Genomic DNA, 20496 nt, shown 5'->3' with positions numbered 1-20496 from the left:
AATAATAAGAAGAATATTATTTTGTTGTTATTGTTGGTCTTCTGCTTATAAGATTATATTAAACAAATAAATATATAGCTAAATATGCACAGTAGGGGCACTGTATTTTTCTCAAATTAAGCTCAGATTTAAATCCATTTTAATATACAGTAGGTGGCTGGGGTATACTTGTAGCAATAGCCAACTATACATTGTATGGGTCAAAAAAAAATAATACATTTTTCATGTCATAAATCGTTAGGATAGTAGTTAAAGATCATGTTCCATGATGATATTTGGTAAATTTCTTAAATTAAACATATAAAAACTTAATTTCTGATTAATAATATACATTGCTAATAAACTCATTTGGACAACTCTCAATATTTTTATTTATTTATTTTATGTTATTTTTTATTTAGTTTTTTCATCCTCAGATTCCATATTTCCAAATAGTTGTATCTCAGCCAAATATGATCCTGTCATAACAAACAATACATCAATGTAAAGCTTATTTATTCAGGTGAATCATTTATAATTTCACTGTTATGACTGGTCACACACATAGGGTACCCACGCACACATTTAATTATAAATATCACATTTAGTGATTCGAGAACACAATGATTACAATTTTTATTTATCATAATGTCTATGCACGTTATCTCTTTATGTTTCAGGTGTGTTTAGTTTTATACACCTTTTTTATATAAATGAAAATCCCAACACATTAGCAACAGAAACATGTGCCTCTTATGTTCTCTGTCGTCTACAGATTATTATAAGCGGGTCGAGCGTTGCGTTCAGAGGAAGCGCAGCGTCGTTCCGGAAGCAGCGGAATGTCATGGGGCGGAGCGTCGAGTCTGGCGTGACGTCAGCGGCGGCGTGCGGAGTGAAGTGTCACCGATAAACACGCGCGTCATTCACCGTAGCCTGGATCGGACGCGCCGCTTGTGATATGGACGTGTAGCGACGGCTGTATTCGTTTCTGGTGCTGAAGGTAAGACTGCTGCATGTGTGCTGTTCGATCACAGATGTGTTCCTTCGGCTGTCATTACTGGAAGGAGTTTAGTTAGCGTCCCATATGGGTACAGCAGTGCACCCTCTATAACAGATATAACGGGACAGCAGCACGATTTCCGTCTGAAATCAACCCTCACACACGAGATACGTGATCCTTCAAAGTGGGACGAGAGAGGTTATCCATGAAAATACAACACTGATACAGGTCAGTTACCCTGATGTAACAGCTGATACAGGCCTGAACGTTATATATACATATATATGTACATTTATATATATACCGTTATAGAAATTTAACCTGCTGTAATGCTTATGTTAGGGCATGCACACAACACAGTTTATTGCTAAAGACTTATAAGTTTGTCATTGGGATAAATATAATTTCCCCCAAGTAAATTATTTTATGACACTTCTTAAAGGGATAGTTCACCCCCCAAAAAATTAAAATATGTCTGGCATGTTATTTTTTGGGACACAATTAGATGTCCCAGTTTATATGTAGGGATGTTTATTTTATTTTTTTATGTTTTAATTATTATAAGTGCAGTGCAAATACATGTATCTACACAATAAGTGCACTGTAGCAAATTATTTATTGTAGTGTTAGGAAATGGTAAAGACATTTAATATAAAGTAAGCCCCAAAGAGATGTTTTTTAGAAGATAGTAGTTGTTGTTTTTTTTTTTTGTAAGGTTTTTTTTTTTTACATTCTTTCAACTGTAGAATTTCATGTTTAAGTCTGTGTGATACTTGCTGTTTCTTTTTAATTGTTCATTAAACATATTAACAATTTCTAGCGAAAACTGTAGGGAAATCCTGCGCCATTATTTATTATTGTTTTCCATTACACGAATCAGCTTTCTGGCACCTTTAATTAAAATTTATATATACATACAAACATATTGTTTTTATATAATTTTTTATTTTTAGAGACCCTCCGTTTAATTAGAAAATATTATGCATAGTCAGTGAGTGACAGACCCAGATAGAGATGAGCCACATTTGCCTAGAGCGTCTCTGACAGGTGCTCACTGTCAGAATAAAATGCAACCAAATGTGCTTCTATTTCTGATATGCATCAGCTAATTTAGTAAAAGAGAAGCATCATGTCATCTCTTGCCTAGTGCAGTTAAATCATTACATTGGTCCTTCTTCAGAATTCCATTTGTGTTGCACAGAAGAGGCAAAGCCGTGCATCTTTGGAGGGAATGTTTATTTTTGAGTGAGCTTATATCATTGTGCAGTTTGATGGAATAGCAAGAACTGAAGGCCAGATTATCTTCTGTTTGCATTCCAGGTGAAGTAGTTGTTGTTCTGTTGTATGGAGCTTGATGTCTGCCAGAGCGAGAGATTGCAGCGGTGCTGACAGCTCCGAGAAGAAACAACACATGCTTCTACTGCTGACACTCTCTTCTTAGTGCACTGCTCCTGATAGTACACACTCACTTTTGCCTGATTTGGCCTGTGAGTCTGCTAGTGCAATGCAATGATATGGCATGTTTACTCGCTGGAGTCGTGTTTGCGCTGTAATTACAGCCATATGATACATGCAGCCATGCATCCACCTGAATAGTCACTGTAAAACTGAAGGAAAGATGAACTCCTAAGTTTTAAGGCGACTTTACTGGACAAACTTGTTCCTCTCTTAAATTCAGTAGTATTGGGTTAATTTGTCTTAACAAGACTCGTTTCTTGTTGGAAGTTCACTGGTTGTTTAACGAGCCTCTTCAGCCTTAAAACTATTTTATTGTTCATAATAATTGCAACATTGTTTGCAATTAGAAACATTCATGTTCTCTAATTTGTAATGGGAAGTAGACCTTTTATCATCAAGATGAGCAATGCCATTCTAGAAGAGTTGGGTACCGTTAATTAAGACAGGAAAAAATAAACCCACTAGACAGAAGAGGAAGATTGAAACAAAACATCCGTCCTGAGGAAGTTCTTGTCACGAGTGATGGATGACTGTGAATGTTGCGCAATTTGTTTTTGTGTAGTTGACAAATATGCAATTTTTAGGTTGAAATATGGATTTCTAAGAGAACGTGTATGTGTTAGATGCTTCAGAATTTTGAAACATCTTTTAAATTGGCTTTCAGTGTTTATGCAGTGCAGTTCAAAGACAAGCAAGGGGTTAAATTGGGCTGCAGTGATCTAAAGCAGCGTACTGGCGCCTTCAATTCAAGAAGAATATATATATTGTTTGAAAACCGTAGTTTTTGTTTGATCCTTTCAGCCACAAACATCATGTTTAGTCTGTGACAAACCAGTGTTTAAGGGATTTTTTATGTTTTAGATGCTTTAAAATTTTGAAACCATTTTAAATCAAATTTTAGTGTATTTGCAGGACACTTAAACAGTCCTGCGAAATGACTAAAGTGTATAGTATTTTACTGCAGATTTTAATGACATTGCTAGGCTGATAGGGTTTCTGTTTAGCTGCTTACTGGCTCAAGTAACTCACTTAAAGCTGGAATATACTCTGCATGACTTTTACTCAAATCTTTGCCCCAATTTACATTTGTTGTTGTTGACACTGGATACCGAAAGTCAGAGCCAGTCAGCAGATTTGGTCTGACCGATTTTATATAAAATCATGATTCACGTATAGTGCATGATAGTCTAGTGCTGTCAAACGAATTATCACGATTAATCACATCCAAAATAAAAGATTTTGTTTGCAGAATATATGTGTGTACTGCATATATATATATATAGTATTATATACACACATACAGTATATATTTTGAAAAAAATTGCATGTAAACATTTATATTCATATAAATATATTTAATATATAAACGTAACACATTTTCTTAAATATGTACGTGCACGTGTGTGTATTTATATATACGTAATATATACACACAGTACACATACATATATTATGTAAACAAAAACTTGAATTGTAGATGCGATTAATCACAATTAATCGTTTGACAGTCACAGCCTCCGATTTGTTTTAGCTTCAGACTCTGAACTTTTCAAACCGTTTTCATTCTTTATTCTATATTTATCTTCTCTTAAGATTTGCTCGTTCTTCTAAGTTTAGTGTATGATGCCGTTTTTCATTTGTAAACATTTACAAATTTGACAAGTGCATAATGACTAGTGTTTGAAAAACTGTTCAGATCTAAGTGTTGTGTGTTCTGGCTTTCAGAAAATAATTTGAGGAATCCTGCATGTCAGTAGAACAAACAGAGCAAGACGAGTGGCACGCTCAAGTTGAAAGCTTAGGATTTACTATAGGGCTTTTCAAAAATAATACAACATGGAGTAGTAATAGCACAACTTATGAGGTCCAAAGGAATTAATGTAGAATTAGACAATTGTGTCAAAAGTAGTTTTAGATGAAATGTTAAGTTTCACACACTTTAATCGACTGGCTTGTTAGCATTTAAACATTATTGAGACTCTGGCAGCTATAAAGAGAAAATAAAGTGTTTTATAAACGTGGTGTTTTTTTCTTCTTCTACCATTTGGCGCGCTGAACCTTCCGTCTGTTGCTGCAGCTTTGGGTTCCTCCAGTGAGTGAGTTGGCACATTTGTGTGTGTCTTGTTTGTTTTAAGGTGTGTCTGTGTGTGGCTTTAGTCACAAATTACCATGCTGTTAGTTTCAAGAAGGTGACATGGATTGACTGGGACTTTATATATAACTCGTATGTTGTCAGGATTAGATCAATTAGGTCGTTTTATCACAGTTGCTTTTCTTAAATGAAACCGCCTCAATGTGGTTGACAAATAAGCCTCTGAAATGAGATGCAGCTTATGATATTCTGATTTGTATAATATTTATTGTTTGGCAGGTGAGTATCTGTTTTTTTTTTTTTAGAAAAGGAAGAAGCCGGCTGATTGGTGGTTGTCTTGTTGTTTCTGTCTCAGAGGATGGGAGCAGTGAGCGGTCACTGGAGGAGATGTCATTCGGTCGACTCCTGCGACGTGCATCCTCCAAAGCCTCTGACCTTTTGACCTTTAACGTGGGCACGGGAGGATCGAGGACAGTGCTGGATGGAGAGATCATCTTCTCCAAGAACAACGTGTGTGTTCACCCGGCCGAGCCTGTGCCCGGACTGCCTGAGCATCACCCAGGTACAACACACCCATCAACTGAAATGTAATGACTTAATGGTTTGTTAGTGTTATTTCAGATATTAGATGTACATTCACGGTCTATTTTTGCAATTGTATTAATATTTTGTGTACTTCAAACATATATATATATATATATATATATATATATATATATATATATATATATATATATATATATATAAACATATATAAAACCCATTTTGAGTTTTTCTGACTGTGTCCTCCTTCAGGTTACCTCTGTGTGCACCTGGAGAAAGACGAGACCCTCGGCTCCACCCTCATCCTCACCTGGGTGCCCAACTCTCGCATCCAGCGGCAGGACGAGGAGGCCCTCCGTTACATCACGCCCGAAAGCTCACCCGTCCGACGCAACCCGCGCCGCCGAGCCCACCGGAGCCACTCTCGCCCGCCACCCGCCCCCGAGGAAGAGGAGGATGAAGAGGGGCCTGAGCCAGCCCAGCAGAACCAGCAGCTTTTGGAAGAGGGCGATGAAGGCTCGTGCGAGCTCTCTGCGGACGAGGTGAGTCGGGACAGCACCCTCGGCTCGGACTCGGACACCTTCTCCTCGCCCTTCTGCCTGTCGCCGGTCAGCGAGGCTCTGGGCGAGAGCAGCAGCTCCGTCTTCCTGGATAATGAGAGCAGGTGAGAGGAACACACACACCTCACACAAATGTGCCAGGGAACTTAAATGTATCCATTTGTCCTTGTTTTTAATTAGTTTTAAGATTTTAGCTTAAAAGGGTTTTTTTTGGGGGGGGTGGGGGGGGGGGTCTTCACTGGTTCATAATAAATGTCCTGCGGTGCAACAAATGGATTTATGAGCTACGTTTTATAGCTGTTCATTCTCAATTGACAGATTCATAATTACATTACATTTTATATATATATATAGATAGATAGATAGATAGATAGATAGATAGAGAGAGAGAGAGAGAGAGAGAGAGAGAGAAAATAAATAAAACATTAATTAAAATAGTTTCTGCATACACTAGCGTTTAAAAGTGTAGTTAGTAAGAATTTTTTTTAAAGTATTTTTGAAAGTCTCACCAAGAACGCATTTATTTGATCAATAATACAGTAAAAGTGTAATATTATGACATTTTTACAATGTAAACTGTTTTCAAATCGAATATAATGTATTCCTGTGATGCGCAGCTGAATTTCCAGCATCATTACTCCAGTCTTTAGTGTCACATGATCTTCAGAAATCACTCTGATGTGCTGATTTGCTGCTCAAGAAACATTTCTGATTATTATCAGTGTTGAAAATAGCTGTGATGCTTCGTATCGTCTCTCTAGACTATGTGATCTTTTAATGTTAGCATGCGTCTGTCATGTACATGCTGTGCTGCTGCAGGTCTGTGTGTAGTAAGAGGAGCTGCTCAGAGCTTATTCATAATTCATAGATCAGCTCAGCATGCCTTATTACACAGCATCATGTGTTCCTGTTCTGAACCTCTACAGCATCCTGGGATCACAGACCATCTCTCATAAGTGTTAGCACAGATGTAACGATAGAACGCTTTCACCAACAACAGTTTTTCACAACCAATGTTTGTAATGTTATACCAACATGACTACTGCATACTACACAGTATTATACACTGCATCCCATTTTAAAATAACATGCAATGTGAAACAATATATATATTTATATTTGCACACCTATTTATTTATTTGAGCATCTATTCACCTTAGATAAAGGGATAAAGGATTCACCCAAAAACTGTCATCATACGTGTTTCTTTGTTCTGCAGAACACAAGAGATGTTTTGAAGAATGTTGGTAACCAAACACTTGCTCGTAGCCATTGACTTCCGTTGTATTTCTTCATTCTGTGAAAGTCCGTGGCTACCCGCAAACTGTTTGGTTACCGAAAGTATTTTCATTTCGTATACATGTAAACAAATATATGCGTGTAGGTGAAATGTGGTCACTGTGAATGTGATATTTGTAATGCTCCACTGTGGACACAAGGTGGAGACACAGGGCGATACGCGTGAACGAGAAAGAGCGAGAAAGTGCAGCTCTCAGCAGGCTGGCAGCGAGTGTCTCAGTCGGTCAACTTCTCCAGATTCACTCCCCCAGCTGCTTCAGCTAGCATTCCCTCTTTCAGCTTGATTTCCTCCCTTTGTTATATGTCCTGAGCTGCCCATCGGATCATGAATATCAGTGGTTTGTGTTTGACTTGGGTGTGTGATGAACGGTTCCTTTGGGTGGAGAAGGCTCTCTTTGGCCTGCTTTTTTGCCATTTATTTTCAGACTTCCACTTCCTCTTTGAGTCCTTTAGTGTTTATGTTTGACTTCTCCTTTATTCGGCCTGTTAAGTTTTCTTCCTTTGCTTTCTCACACATGTGCTTTTCCCTACTAGATGTTTTCCTCCCCTGTTTCATGTCGTTTTTCTTTTACTCCCTTGTCGTGGTTTGGCTCAATGTGTGGTTTAGTACATTTTTAACCTTTGTAGCTTTAGTTTGTTGTTTTTAACGACTATTTCCACCCTGTGTCTTTTTTAGAATTATTATTTTTATTATTATATGAAATATGTAAATGTTCTCTGTTATGACTGTGTCCGTGTCTGCATTTCATTAGAGTGAATAGACTTTACAATAGAGTTTACAAAAATACCAAGCTGGAGGTGAAAGCAGACCTTGTGGGTGGCAGAGGTGGAAAAGACTGTAGATCCCGTCCCATTGAGGTCATGTTTTGCTTGAGGATGATGTAATAGTAATGTGTTAACCGTGTTTGACAGCTCTGGCTCTGGGGCATTTGTTTCGGTGTGATGTAATAAACAGGCCCTGAGAGATAGTGTCTGTTCCAGCGGGAGTTCAGTCCCTGGAAAAACTTCCCTCAACTCATACTAGTACAAACTCTCAGAGCTACCACTAATAACACCGATAGATGGAGGCCGGGCGGGCACACAGAAATGTCATTAGTTGAATCTAACTATCTATCTGTCTGTCTGAATTGTTTTGTCATTGTTCTCCTGTCCCTAACTAACCTCAGTGAGGCTATCCATCAGTCCATCTAACTAAACAATCAACCAACGGACTATGTACGTATAGTTAGTTCAGTTTAGTTATCTTATTTTCTCATGTTCCTAACTAACATTTATTTCGCTATCCATCAGCTATCTAATCATTCATCCAACTATCTTCTATCTGTCCATCAGTTTATTTACATGTATTTTCTATTATTTAACCTGTTCCTAATTAACACTGATGTGGTTATACATATATATCCATCTTTACAAATACCAAACTATTAAACCAACTCATTTCTATCTATCCATTTGGTTGGTTCAGTTTAATTTATTTCCTCATGTTTCTTCCGTTCCTAACTAACATTTATGTGATTATCCAACTTGTGTCTGTCCATCTATTTGCTTCGTTCAGTTTAGTCCTCTTATTTCCCCCATTCCTCTTGTTCTTTACTAACATCTATGTGGCTGTTTATCCATCTGTCCATCTAACTAAACTACCAATTAACTTTCTAAATCTATTTATTTAGTTCAGTTTAGTTATCTTAACTTTTCCTGTTCCTAACTAACATCTTTGTCACTATCCATCCATTTGTTCAACTAGTTAATCAGCCAACTAACTATCAGTCCACTATCAATCCATCTGGTTAGTTCAGTTTAGTTACCTTTATCTTTTTTTTTCTCATGTTCCTAGCAAACATCTATGTGGCTCTTCATCCATCTATCCAGCTAATTAACCAATAAACCAACTAATTTCTGTCTATCTGTTTGGTTGGTTCAGTTTAGTTACCTTATTTACAGATGTTTCTCCTGTTCCTAACTAACACTAATGTTAATCTGTCAACTGAAATATAACCATTCAACCAACTAATTTCTATCCGTCCAAGTTCAGTTTAGTTACCTTATTTGTTGTTAACTAGTTGTACCGTGTACCGTACTTTCTACTGTTTATCCTGTTCCTAACTAATGTATCCGTGCCTGTCCATTTAACAAACCAATCACCCAACTAACTTCATCCATCTAGATGGTTAGTTCAGTTACCATAATTTTTCCTGTTCCTAACAAACATCTCTGTGTGGCTACCCATCTAACCACTCAACCAACTAACGTCTCTGTCCATAGTTGGTTAGTTGAGTTTAGTCACCTTATTTTATACTTTCTCTTCTAGCAAACATCTATGTAGTTATTCATCAATCTATCCAACTAATTAACCAATCAACCAACTAATTTCCATCCATCCATTTGGTTGATTTAATTTAGTTTACCATTTCCTCATGTTTCTCCTGTTGCTACATTTATGTAGCTATCCATTTATTGAACTATTGATCTAACCATTCAACCAACTAACTTCTATTTGTGCATCTAGTTGGTTAGTTCCATTTAGTTGCTTTATTTTCTTCTGTTCTTAACTAACATCTACTTTTATCTATCTTCCCAACTAACCAATGACTCAACCAACCAGCTTTATCCATCTAGTTGGTTAGTTAAGTATAATTACCTTACTTTCTCCTGTTCCTAACTAACATCTTTGTGCCTCTGTGTCGAACTAATGAATCAACCAACTTTAGTTCAGTTCGTCATAAACATCTATGTGGTTATCCATCCAAACATCTAACCGAGGAACCAACTAACTTCTAGCTAGTTGGTTAGTTCAGTTTGGTCCCCTTATTGTTCTTGTTTCGTAAAGCCACTGTTAGGCTCACAGAATAGAAAACAAGGGTCTGTAAAGAACATGAGATGTAACTTTGCACCGTGCGCTGTCTGTCACGGCCTCAGCCCGCCATATGGCCTCATGTGTGTGATCCTGCTGTAGTGTGGACTCCAAGAGACCTCTCAAATACCACATGACCCATAAACCTTCGGCTCCCACAGTGGATCTGTGACAGGGGACGTGTCTGGAGGTGCTTTTGGCCTGTTAGACGTGCTCTGTTAGAGAAAAAGACGAGTGTGAGAGAGGAGAAGAGGTCCCACGGTTCAGGTTACAGCTCTGGCTACATGAGAGGTCGAGAGACAGTTACAGGGAGATACGCTCACAGCGAGAGAGAGAGAGAGAGAGAGGAGGGTTGTCAGGGGAAATTGGCTGCCAGGCTGCTTGATTTGTGTCTCTGCTCGGCTCTTGCCAGCACAATGACCTCCCAGCATTCCTCTCATTCCTCTTCACTTCCAGTGGTATACATCCCTACAGCTGTCGCTGAGTTTCACACTAAAGACACAGGGCAGAACGAATGAATTGATGTGCAGGTTTACAGTAGAGAGAGCAGCTGAATTAAGCTGTCATGTAGAGCTTATAAAGGGCTTCAGTTAGATAACAGGTAATTAACTTCAGTTAATTTGGCTTTGAGTTGTATTTTTACATTAACTTTACATTTTATTTGTAGAAAATGTGTTAACACCTTCAGTATAGGGACCAATTCTCACTTTTAACTAGTTATTAGCCAGTATTCTCACTATTAACTCACTATAACTAAGTTATAAGTTGATAATTGGACCTTAATATAAAGCGTGACAGAATATTTTATATATATATATATATATATATATATATCTCATTTTTATATTATTGTTCTTATTATATTCTTGTAATGTCTTAAAGACGTATTTAATACACATTTCTGCTCTAATTATTCAGTGTTATTTTAAAGAAAAAGGGTTTTTCTCTTATCTTTTGATTTCATATCTGAAATGACTTTTGGGGTAATACTGTCATTTCACAGTCCAATCAATCCCCAATTCCTTTTAATTTAATATCCAGTTTTGTTCATGAATGCATTGCATTACAAGAGTTAGGTGGGTTGCAAATGACATTTTTTTTCTGCATTATTGACACCAAATGTAATTGCAAAAATAATGAGATAATTGTGGATTCCACCTTAAATTTCAGTTCAATTTGTTTACATAGCACTTTTTACAGTGCACTGCCAAAAGTGCCAAATTTCCTTTTTGTAATCATTGCGTAATCATTGCTTTAATATGTCCACTGTTCCTGCATTACTAACTGCATGATTTGTATAAACTGTACATTTCTGCCATATGTGCAGTCACCTCTGATAACAGATCTCTCCTAACTCTAATGTAGAAACATTCATTTTCTGTAAAGCTGCTTTGAGACAATATTTATCGTGGAAAGTGCTATACAAATGAATATGAACCAAACTGAATACACATTGTTCCATAGCAGCTTTACAGAAAATAGGAAAATAAAAAGAAGGTTCTCAAGCATTTTTAATCTATCACAATTTTAGTATTTGATCTGCTTTTTATTACATCAATATTAATAGCGATACCATTCATTTCAGGGAGTGCGATGAACCCATGGCTCACTCTGCAAGCTCCGCCTCCAGTCTGGACAGCCACGCCCCCTATGAAAGCAGCCAATCACAGGGATATCGTTGGGAGGAGCAGCATAAAGTCATGGCGTTAGAGCATCTATGTGGGGTGTTCAGAGTTGACCTGGGTCACATGAGGTCACTGCGTCTCTTCTTCAGGTCAGATGGGATCCTAGAAGAGTCCAGAGTTTATTTCAATATCCATTCATTTAGATTTGTTTTTTTTCTTGCAGTTGTTTTTAATATGTTGTGCTGAATCTTTTTCATAAGATTCCGTCTTATGAAACACCTCATATATTTAATTCACCTCCTTATATTACATTACTGCTCTCATCTTAGGAAATTTAGTTATAGCCATAGCTGCAAGATATAAATGATTATTCCTTAACCTCAGGCTGATTTTGTTCAAGATATTAAAATATTTCTGTGTGTGTGAATAAAAATTGAATATTTCTGGAAAATGTGCATTAATAGTCCTTTTATGAAGAGGAAATACAATATAACAAATAGCATTACTGAGAAAAAGTCAGTGCAAACAATAGAGAAATCATCATAACTAGCTCACATCCTGATTTTTTTTCCTTCATTTTCCCCCTGATCTCCAGGATGTGTTCTTGTGTTCAAACCAGACCTGTGAATGTGTGTTGTGTTTCATGTGTGTGTTCCAGCGACGAGGCCTGCACCTGTGGCCAGCTGGTCATCGCCAGCAGAGAGAGCCAGTACAAGATCCTTCACTTCCACCACGCGGGGCTGGATAAACTGGCCGAGGTGTTTCAGCAGTGGAAATGCTGCAGGGAGACGCAGCTCAAAGACCAGGTCTGGAGAGTCTAGCACCATTCATCAGTAGCACATTTATATGCAAGGCACACACACTTACACAATAATGCTCAAAAGTTTGAGGTCTGTAAAACATTTTTTAATGTTTTTGAAAGAAGTCTCTTATGCTCATTTGCTTAAAATACAGTATAGACAGTAATATTGGGAAATATTATCACAATTTGGAATTTGATTTTTTTTATTTTCTCCATTACTGAATAAAAATAGGTAATTGAGTTTGACTTTTTTTTCTCAGAATTGTGTGAAATAACCTCATAATTGCGAGTTATAAAGTCTAATTCTGAGGTAATGGAGACTGATATATTCTCAGAATTGCGAGTTTATATCTCCCAATTCTGACTTTTATAACTCATGATAAATTAATTAATTAAAAATTGCAATAAAGTCGCAATTTTGAGGAAAAAATTGCAAGATTAAGTTGCAATTCTAAGAAATAATTGTTGCAATTCTGAGAAGAAAAAAAAAACTATTGTGCGATATAATAAAAAGTCTTTCTTAGAATTCTGACTTTAAAACTTGCACTTTCAAGTTTATATCTCAATTATGGAAAAAAAAGATCAACTCGCAATTTTGAGATAAAAGTAGGGGCCAACCGATGTATCGTTTTGCCGATTAATCGGCACCGATAGTTAATTGCTGGTACTGTACACATCTTGCTCATGCAGTGTTTTCCTGTCCTGTATCACCCTCTTCCCGCTCCAGGTGTCGGATGAGAAGTCATGTATGCAGTTTTCTATCCGTAGACCCACGTTACCGTCTGCTGAGATGCACCCAGAGGAGCGTCTGTATCGGCGGCTGGACGTCAGCTCTTGGCTCCGGCATCTCAATAACAACGGGCAGGTGCTGGAGGAGTACAAGCTCAGGAAGGTCAGCCTGACTGACAGCTGTCAATCAAATAAGAATCAGCATTACTTGTCGAAGTCTTTTCAGTGCTTCATATTTGAATGGCATAATGGGTTGTTGTAGCAATATTTGTCTGGAATGTGCATCAATGTCATAGAGGTTTTGTTATGATGTGATTTTTTTCTGAGAGCTGACCTAATGTCTTTGTTCTCTCAGGCGATCTTTTTCGGGGGTGTTGACCCATCCATCCGTGGTGAGGTGTGGCCCTTCCTGCTGCACTACTACAGCTACGACTCCACGTCTGAGGAGCGGGAAGCCTGGAGACTGCAGAAACGTGTGGAGTACCAGGAGATCCAGCAGAGGAGGTTAGTGGAGAGACTAGTGCGGATCTAGAAGCCAGTTCCAAACCCATTTTCCTTCAACCATAGCAGTCTGTCATGCTTTCCCTGTTACTTTCTAATATTCTGCCAATAAAAAGATAAAAACCAGTGTTACGCATTTTGAATTTGTCTTGCTTTAGTCATAGTTGTCGCCTTTTGCAATTATTTCAATTAGAACTTTCAATGTTCCAATCATTTTGACAAAGAAGGGTTTTCTTTTCCCAAAAATGTAATCACATTGGCCTAAAACTTTCAGAATTTACCTCACACTGGGTATAACATTTTTTTTGTATTTTTATCTATCTATATATATATATATATATATATATATTATTTTATTTTTATTTTTATTTTTTTTAACAAGGCAATAATATTTATAGTCTATGCAATTATATTTTTTGTAAACTTTTCTTTCAGTTAGCACAGGTTTTGTATTTATTTTATTTTCTATTTTCTTTTCTTTTTTTTACTCTGATTGCTCATAAGTGATCTGAGCTTATGCACCTCAGCTTTTGAGTGAACATTACCATAATTATCCCAAAATAATGTTTTTTCACTCAAAAACTGTGGTGCATAAGCTCAGATCAATGAGGCCCTATGATCAACCAGTTCCAAAAATGCATATGAATCCATTAAATGCACTTTATTTTGCACAGGTTATAAAAAATACATATAAATATTTGCTGCATTATTTGTTGGGTGCAAAACAAGCTTTCATAATTTAACAGTTAAAAGATTATTTATAAGTTAATAACACGTGTTGTAAATTGTTTGAAATGTGGTTGAATTTAAATTCCAGTATACTCAAGAATTGATCATATATTGGTGATTTTAACGTATAGTTTTGCATATCATCAAAGGCATGTATAAATTAAAATGATTTTATTATATTTTTTAAATAATAAAACTGTAAAAGTATAATGAAAACTATTAACATTTAACTGAACCGCTGTCTGTTCAAAACCAATACAAAAATAAATAAATAAACGTATTCATGTGCGTTTCACTGATGTTACCGTTGTTACTGCTAGTTAAGAGAGCTGCGACTTGTCATTGCTAGCTCTCTCACTTCTGTTGATGTCAGGATAAAAGCACCGAGCTACACCCAGTTGTTAGATTGCTCACTTTTGTTCGAATTGGCTGGTTGGCATAACCCGTTGTTTACTAAATGTGATATTTCTGGAGTCTGAAACTGGAGATTTGTTATGGAAACGGAGCTGTTGTGAAACATCTGGCTAGCTTATCCTCCAGCTTTTCTAGTTAGCTAGATGTTGTTTGGGTTTGTGGTTGGTGAATCACTCGGAGACTCGGGATCATTACATCAAATCAATGTAGCAGCGGCTAAATACACCTTTAACCACTTTAACCGCTTAATGTTGTTTTCACTCATATCTCTGCCTCAGTATTAAAAAGGTCTGGCTGAGCACTTTTTGACTGTAAATAGTCAGTTTCATGATTTCAACAACCAGAATTGTTCAAATGTGTTTTGGCAACGAAAGTCCATTTTTTCTTCTCTATTGGTGGAACTATATTATCGCATTGCTATTTGATTAAAATGATTATAACTTTCGTGGCTGTACTGTCTTTTTTCTCACTGTGAGTCTCTGAAGGATTTTCTAATAGCCGAGCCATAATCAATCAATAAATGTGTGCAGATATATATATGCGCTCTGCGTCTTAATGAGTTTCAGAGGAAATGATTCACTTAAACAATTAAATCCTTGTCAAGCCATTGATAGAAAACACTTATGAAGCCTACTGCTTGTGTTTCAGATTTGAGCATATTTTCTTGCTTTATTTCTAATCCCAATGTAGTACACATACTGCCGTGCTTTTAAAATGTATTATTGCTTTTAAAGACTCAATTTTTTCAACAAAAAATAAAGAAAAAAAAACAATCAGTGAATGACTTATTAAAATAAAATGAAATGTATTCTTTAAGCTATTAGGCAATCATAAAATTGACACAAAACAACCTCATATTGATACTGATGTCCATAACATTATTGTTATTCTTAACAATTGTTGTTAATAATATTGTAAAAAAAATATTTACATAGAAAATTTTGGGGAAAAATATGTATAGTAGCAATATGTACAGTATTTCAATGTGTTTTATTACAGTAATGGAAAGACTTATCTTGCAGCGATTATATTTGTTATTTAAATAATAACCTACGGTGTGTGTGTGTGTGTGTACAGAAATGAATTTTAACACATTACAGAAAATAAAATATCAAATAATATATATTTTTTACAATTATTTGAATATTGAACATTATCATATATATTGTAATTAGAATTATTATGATTTATGTAATAAAACTGTAAGTGAAAAATATAAATCGTATAAGTTTTATACCATTATATATATTTTATGTAGTAAAAACATATTCTTGCTATAAAAGTATGAGCAGTATTTCAGTGTTTACAGTGAGTGAATGAATGAGTGTATTTTATGGCCATAATGTCAACACTCTTCATCTCTTGCAATGATGATTTTGTTGGTGTTTTAGTAATGAATAGGTTAATTGTGTGTGTGTGTGTGTGAAGGATGTTGCTGAGCAGTGAGGGCTCTGAACCTCGAGAGGCCAGAGAGGGAGTAGTTCACATAAACACAGGTCTCGAAACACTTACATGAGGTTGCATCAGGTCTGGCATCAATTCCAGCAAAACAAACAGTGTTAATGAAATCCCACCTGCTTGTTATGAGGACGTCTACAGCCAGAGGCACTGCCATGCTTCAGGATGGGAATGGGACTGCCTTGTTTTTTCATTTGGTTGTTTTCTTCCTTTTTCTTTTTTTGCATTCGTATTTTTTATTTAATGTTTTTGTATATATATTTTTCTTTTCTGTTATGTGCATCTTGTCTTGATCTTTTCCGCTTCTCTGTTTCCCTCGTCAGGTTGTCCATGAGTCCAGAGGAGCACAGTGACTTCTGGAGGAAGGTGCAGTTCACTGTTGATAAAGATGTTGTCAGAACTGATCGAAGCAACATGTTCTTTAGAGGAGAGAACAACCCCAATGTAGAAATCATGAGGTTAGAGAAACTGAATCACTGACACTCGACCAGAAACAGCTCACTCTTCCCATACAAATATATCTGCTTGCATTTGAAAACACCGTTTTGATAGGATTTTACCAAGCTGAAGCTGCCACATCATACTTAAAATGTTTATGATATTATATGACTTAATAATTATGAAATAAATACAATTATTTAAATGTATACTTTTAATAATATTTTTCTTTATAATAATATTGAATTATTATTGTTTTTTTATTTGAAAATAAAAAATGTAAGCTGCTGTCATTTTTAAAATGTCATTATATTTTTGTTGTAATTTTTTTATTATTATTTGAATTTTATTATCGTAATTATTAATAATAATAATTTATTTTACTAATATTAAATTAATTCTTCTTCTTCTTATTATTATTATTATCTGAGAAGAATTTTAAAACATGTAAGCTGCTAAGTCAGAATTAAAATGTCCATTATATTATAATATATGATAGTATATTATTGTAAATATTACTTTTAATTAAACGTAACAGTACTTATTATTATTTAATTGTATTCATTAATTTATCTTGAGATTCTCTTGTTTATCATCTGGGACTCAAACAGAGTCCTTGGGAGTTCCTTATTATTATTATTACTATTATTATTATTATTATTTTTATTTATTTATTATTATTATTATTATCTAATTGAACTGACATTCATACATTTTTAAGTTTATTCAAAAGTTTATTCAAAAAGGCCACTGGTTTTAGATGAGTATTTTCTCCTTTGGTTGTGGCTATTTCAGTGTATTGTGATATAAATCTGTGCCATTCCATTAATAATACAAAATATTAATTCATTCTGCAAAAAGCCAGTGGTAGGTTTTTTTTTTTTACTCAATTAATTATTTATAAGGTTTCCCAAAGTTACAGTTGTCCACTTGTCTCCCAGGCGTATCCTGCTGAACTACGCGGTGTTTAACCCAGACATGGGCTACTGTCAGGGCATGTCCGACCTGGTGGCTCCTCTTCTGACCGAGATCCAGGACGAGAGCGACACGTTCTGGTGCTTCGTGGGGCTCATGGAGCACACCATCTTCATCAGCTCTCCTAGAGACGAGGATATGGAGAGGCAGCTGGTGAGGGTGTGAATGAAATGTTGTTGTTGTTGTTAATATTCAGCGTGTTATTTGCTATAGTTCTGTGCACGTGTGTGTGTGTGTGTGTCCAGATGTACCTGCGTGAGCTCCTGCGGCTGATGCTGCCTCGCTTCCACCAGCATCTGACCCGGCTGGGTGAGGACGGCCTTCAGCTGCTGTTTTGCCACCGCTGGGTTCTTCTGTGTTTCAAGCGTGAGTTCCCTGATGCTGAAGCCCTGCGCATGTGGGAGGCCTGCTGGGCACACTATCAGGTACAACACACTCACTGGGCTTCATTATGTCTGAATGAACATAAGGAGATATTTTTGAAAAGTCTTCATAGGTTAAATGTTGTGTTTTTCGTGTTGTGTTAATGCTGGTTTCTCCTTGTGTACGACTGCAGAAGTTTATTTCTCTTTTTGACTTCCTCAATTTTCTTTTTTTTTAATGTATTAAGTGTTCTTACTCAAAGAATTCAAGGAGATTTTGGGTGAAAGTTCAAACCGATGCATGATGTAGAAATCTCTGAAGTTACGAAGTTGTTCTTTAAATGCCCTTTCGCTGTATTGATGCAAATTTTTCCCCGTTTGGATAAACGAATGGGTGTCTGTATCACTTTAAGGATCGGCAGAGTGTCTAATGAAGATGAGATGCTAATTATTCAGGTTTCCACGGAATCCATTTGCATACATTGGCATGGTAATAACGAGGTGATCTCGGGGAGCAAAGTGGTTTGTCTCTTCGTTGCCCCCCTCATTTGCATATCAACATTTACTGCTTTTTAATTGGCTCTATATGCATTAATTTGGCCTTCACGATTGGTCTAGCTTATAGAATCTGTCATTTCATTGGCTGTTTTGGCTCAGTGTGTTTCAAGGATGCAGTTATATGTTTTCTGTGCATGTTCTGTGACAGACGGACTACTTCCACCTGTTCCTGTGTGTCGCCATCATCGTGCTCTACGGCGATGATGTCACAGAGCAGCAGCTCGCTACAGATCAAATGCTGCTGCACTTTAGTAACCTCTCCATGCACATGAATGGAGAGCTGGTGCTGAGGAAGGTATGAACACACACACACACACACACACACACACACACTGCTGACAGAGCTCCTCATGGTTATGTATGTTGTGTCTTTGTGCCATCCAGAAGTGATGCGCCTCTCTAGCGCTGCATACAAAACATAGTTTTCTTACAGCAACAAAAGTTAGCATGCCAAACATGCTGTCATCTCTGGAGAAATATTTCTCAAGATTAGAGATTGTGGTACAAACAAGCTGTTCTGAGTCCATCTTTCTTTCTCTCTCGTTGTCTCTAATCCTAGGCTCGGAGCCTGCTCTATCAGTTCCGCCTTCTTCCCAGAATCCCCTGCAGCTTGCACGACCTGTGTAAACTGTGCGGGCCAGGAATGTGGGACAGCCGTTACATCCCGGCCATAGAATGTTCCGGAGAGCATCCCGACTCTCAGAGCTGCCCCTATGGAGGCACCGCCACCCCCGAGAGCCCACCTCTACCCAGCCCCAACCAGCCCAGCGAGGGCAAGAGGGGCTTCAAGACACGAGACATTTTCACTTTCCACAAGCACTCCTGACTCCAGCACACCTCAGGAAGCCCCTTACCCATAAGGCTTAGCCTCTGAGCCGTTGTGTTATACTTGAGCGTCTGGTATGAATCACTGCCTCGTGCATGAAGGGTACCAATTTAGAGGTTGAGGAACTTGTGTTTCATCAGTAATTCACAAGTAAAATGATCACAAACAATCATTTTTCATGAAGTCACATCTTGAAAACTGACATCTCTGAATATTTTTGGCTTTATTTTTTTTATATATATATATATATATATATATCGACAATGTATGCATGTGTTACTGTTTGTTTGTTTTGTTACCACAGTCGAAGGTTTTTTTTTTCTGTTTGTGTTTTACTGCATTTTTCGTTTCTTTTTTGTGCAGTTCTCATCAAACAATCAGCCAAAAGGAAGTGGGATACTGTTCTCACTGGCTCTCTGGCATCAGAACATTGTTTTATGATCATCTATGCCTTTCATATCCTCACAATAAATATTATGATTCAGAGATGGGAGAAGATCTTCCTCTTATGTCGAATCCTTGAAGATCTTGAAGTCAATGTGAAATTAAAATTGATGCTATTATCTGACATGTCTAAGCTACTTTTTTTTCCTGGCGATTGAGTTTGAACCGTAATATTATTTTAAAATAATGTTAACTATTACATATACCAACTGAGCATTAATGTAGGCCTACCTGTTAAATCAGGTAAAAGCTATTAGCATTTTTGTGTTTTTGTTGTGCAATATTGCGTCCGTGTTGATGTGGTAAACCCGCAGCTATAGCAGAAGTTCTTAATCTTCTTCTCCAGAACAGAATGAGCTTAAATCTAAAAAACCCAAGGGGGAGTTTGACTTTAATTAGTTTATCTGACGATGGCGCGCGCTCTCGGAGATTAGACTCCGTGCTTGAGCGCGCGTGAACGAGAAGGTGCACTTGCGTATTTGCGGTTCCCCAGAGCCTCTTTAAAAGGTAGATATCGGCAAATTGCTTTCAAAAGGTAACATTAGACTCGTTTAAGACCAGCTCTTCCTCTCAATATGCGGTCTCCTTCAGTGACAGGCATTATGGGCTTTCGCTAGCCATTAGGCGAATAGGCTGCTGCTCTCTGAGGGATCTAGAAAGTGTTTGGGGATGATGACATGCTTGTGAAACTATTAGAGAGCCACTTTCCATTTACGGTAGCCTATCTATTTGCCCGCTGCTTTACGGTGATGTTTATATGCGTCAAAGCTGTTGCTGATTACGCGGGTGTTTTACATCGAGAGGATATCACGTTTACTTAGGCTACTCATCAGCAACACCAAATGACGCATGT

The 20496-nt window shown here is 37.0% G+C and overlaps 1 protein-coding gene across 3 annotated transcripts; it reads left to right on the top strand.

Moving 5' to 3' along the window:
- Window positions 1–832: 832 nt before the first annotated feature.
- On the top strand, window positions 833–19767 carry tbc1d16 (TBC1 domain family, member 16). 3 transcript variants are annotated; one of them, XM_026207541.1, is made up of 13 exons: window positions 853–979; window positions 1094–1207; window positions 4885–5091; window positions 5325–5736; window positions 11368–11556; window positions 12066–12213; window positions 12937–13101; window positions 13294–13442; window positions 16364–16498; window positions 17420–17606; window positions 17699–17878; window positions 18522–18668; window positions 18933–19767. In XM_026207541.1, the coding sequence occupies exons 3-13, from the start codon at window positions 4917–4919 to the stop codon at window positions 19197–19199; spliced, it is 2154 nt and encodes a 717-aa protein (XP_026063326.1). In that variant the 5' UTR covers window positions 853–979; window positions 1094–1207; window positions 4885–4916; the 3' UTR covers window positions 19200–19767. The 3 variants fall into 3 exon arrangements, with proteins under 3 accessions (XP_026063325.1, XP_026063327.1, XP_026063326.1); XM_026207540.1 differs by lacking the exon at window positions 1094–1207 and having other exon boundaries at window positions 833–979; XM_026207542.1 differs by lacking the exon at window positions 1094–1207 and having other exon boundaries at window positions 852–979; window positions 4835–5091.
- The last annotated feature ends 729 nt before the right edge of the window (window positions 19768–20496 follow it).

Source organism: Carassius auratus, chromosome 28 (genome assembly GCF_003368295.1).
Source record: "Carassius auratus strain Wakin chromosome 28, ASM336829v1, whole genome shotgun sequence".
In the NCBI taxonomy this organism is placed as follows: domain Eukaryota; kingdom Metazoa; phylum Chordata; class Actinopteri; order Cypriniformes; family Cyprinidae; genus Carassius; species Carassius auratus.
This window is presented reverse-complemented; position numbering and strand designations above follow the sequence as displayed.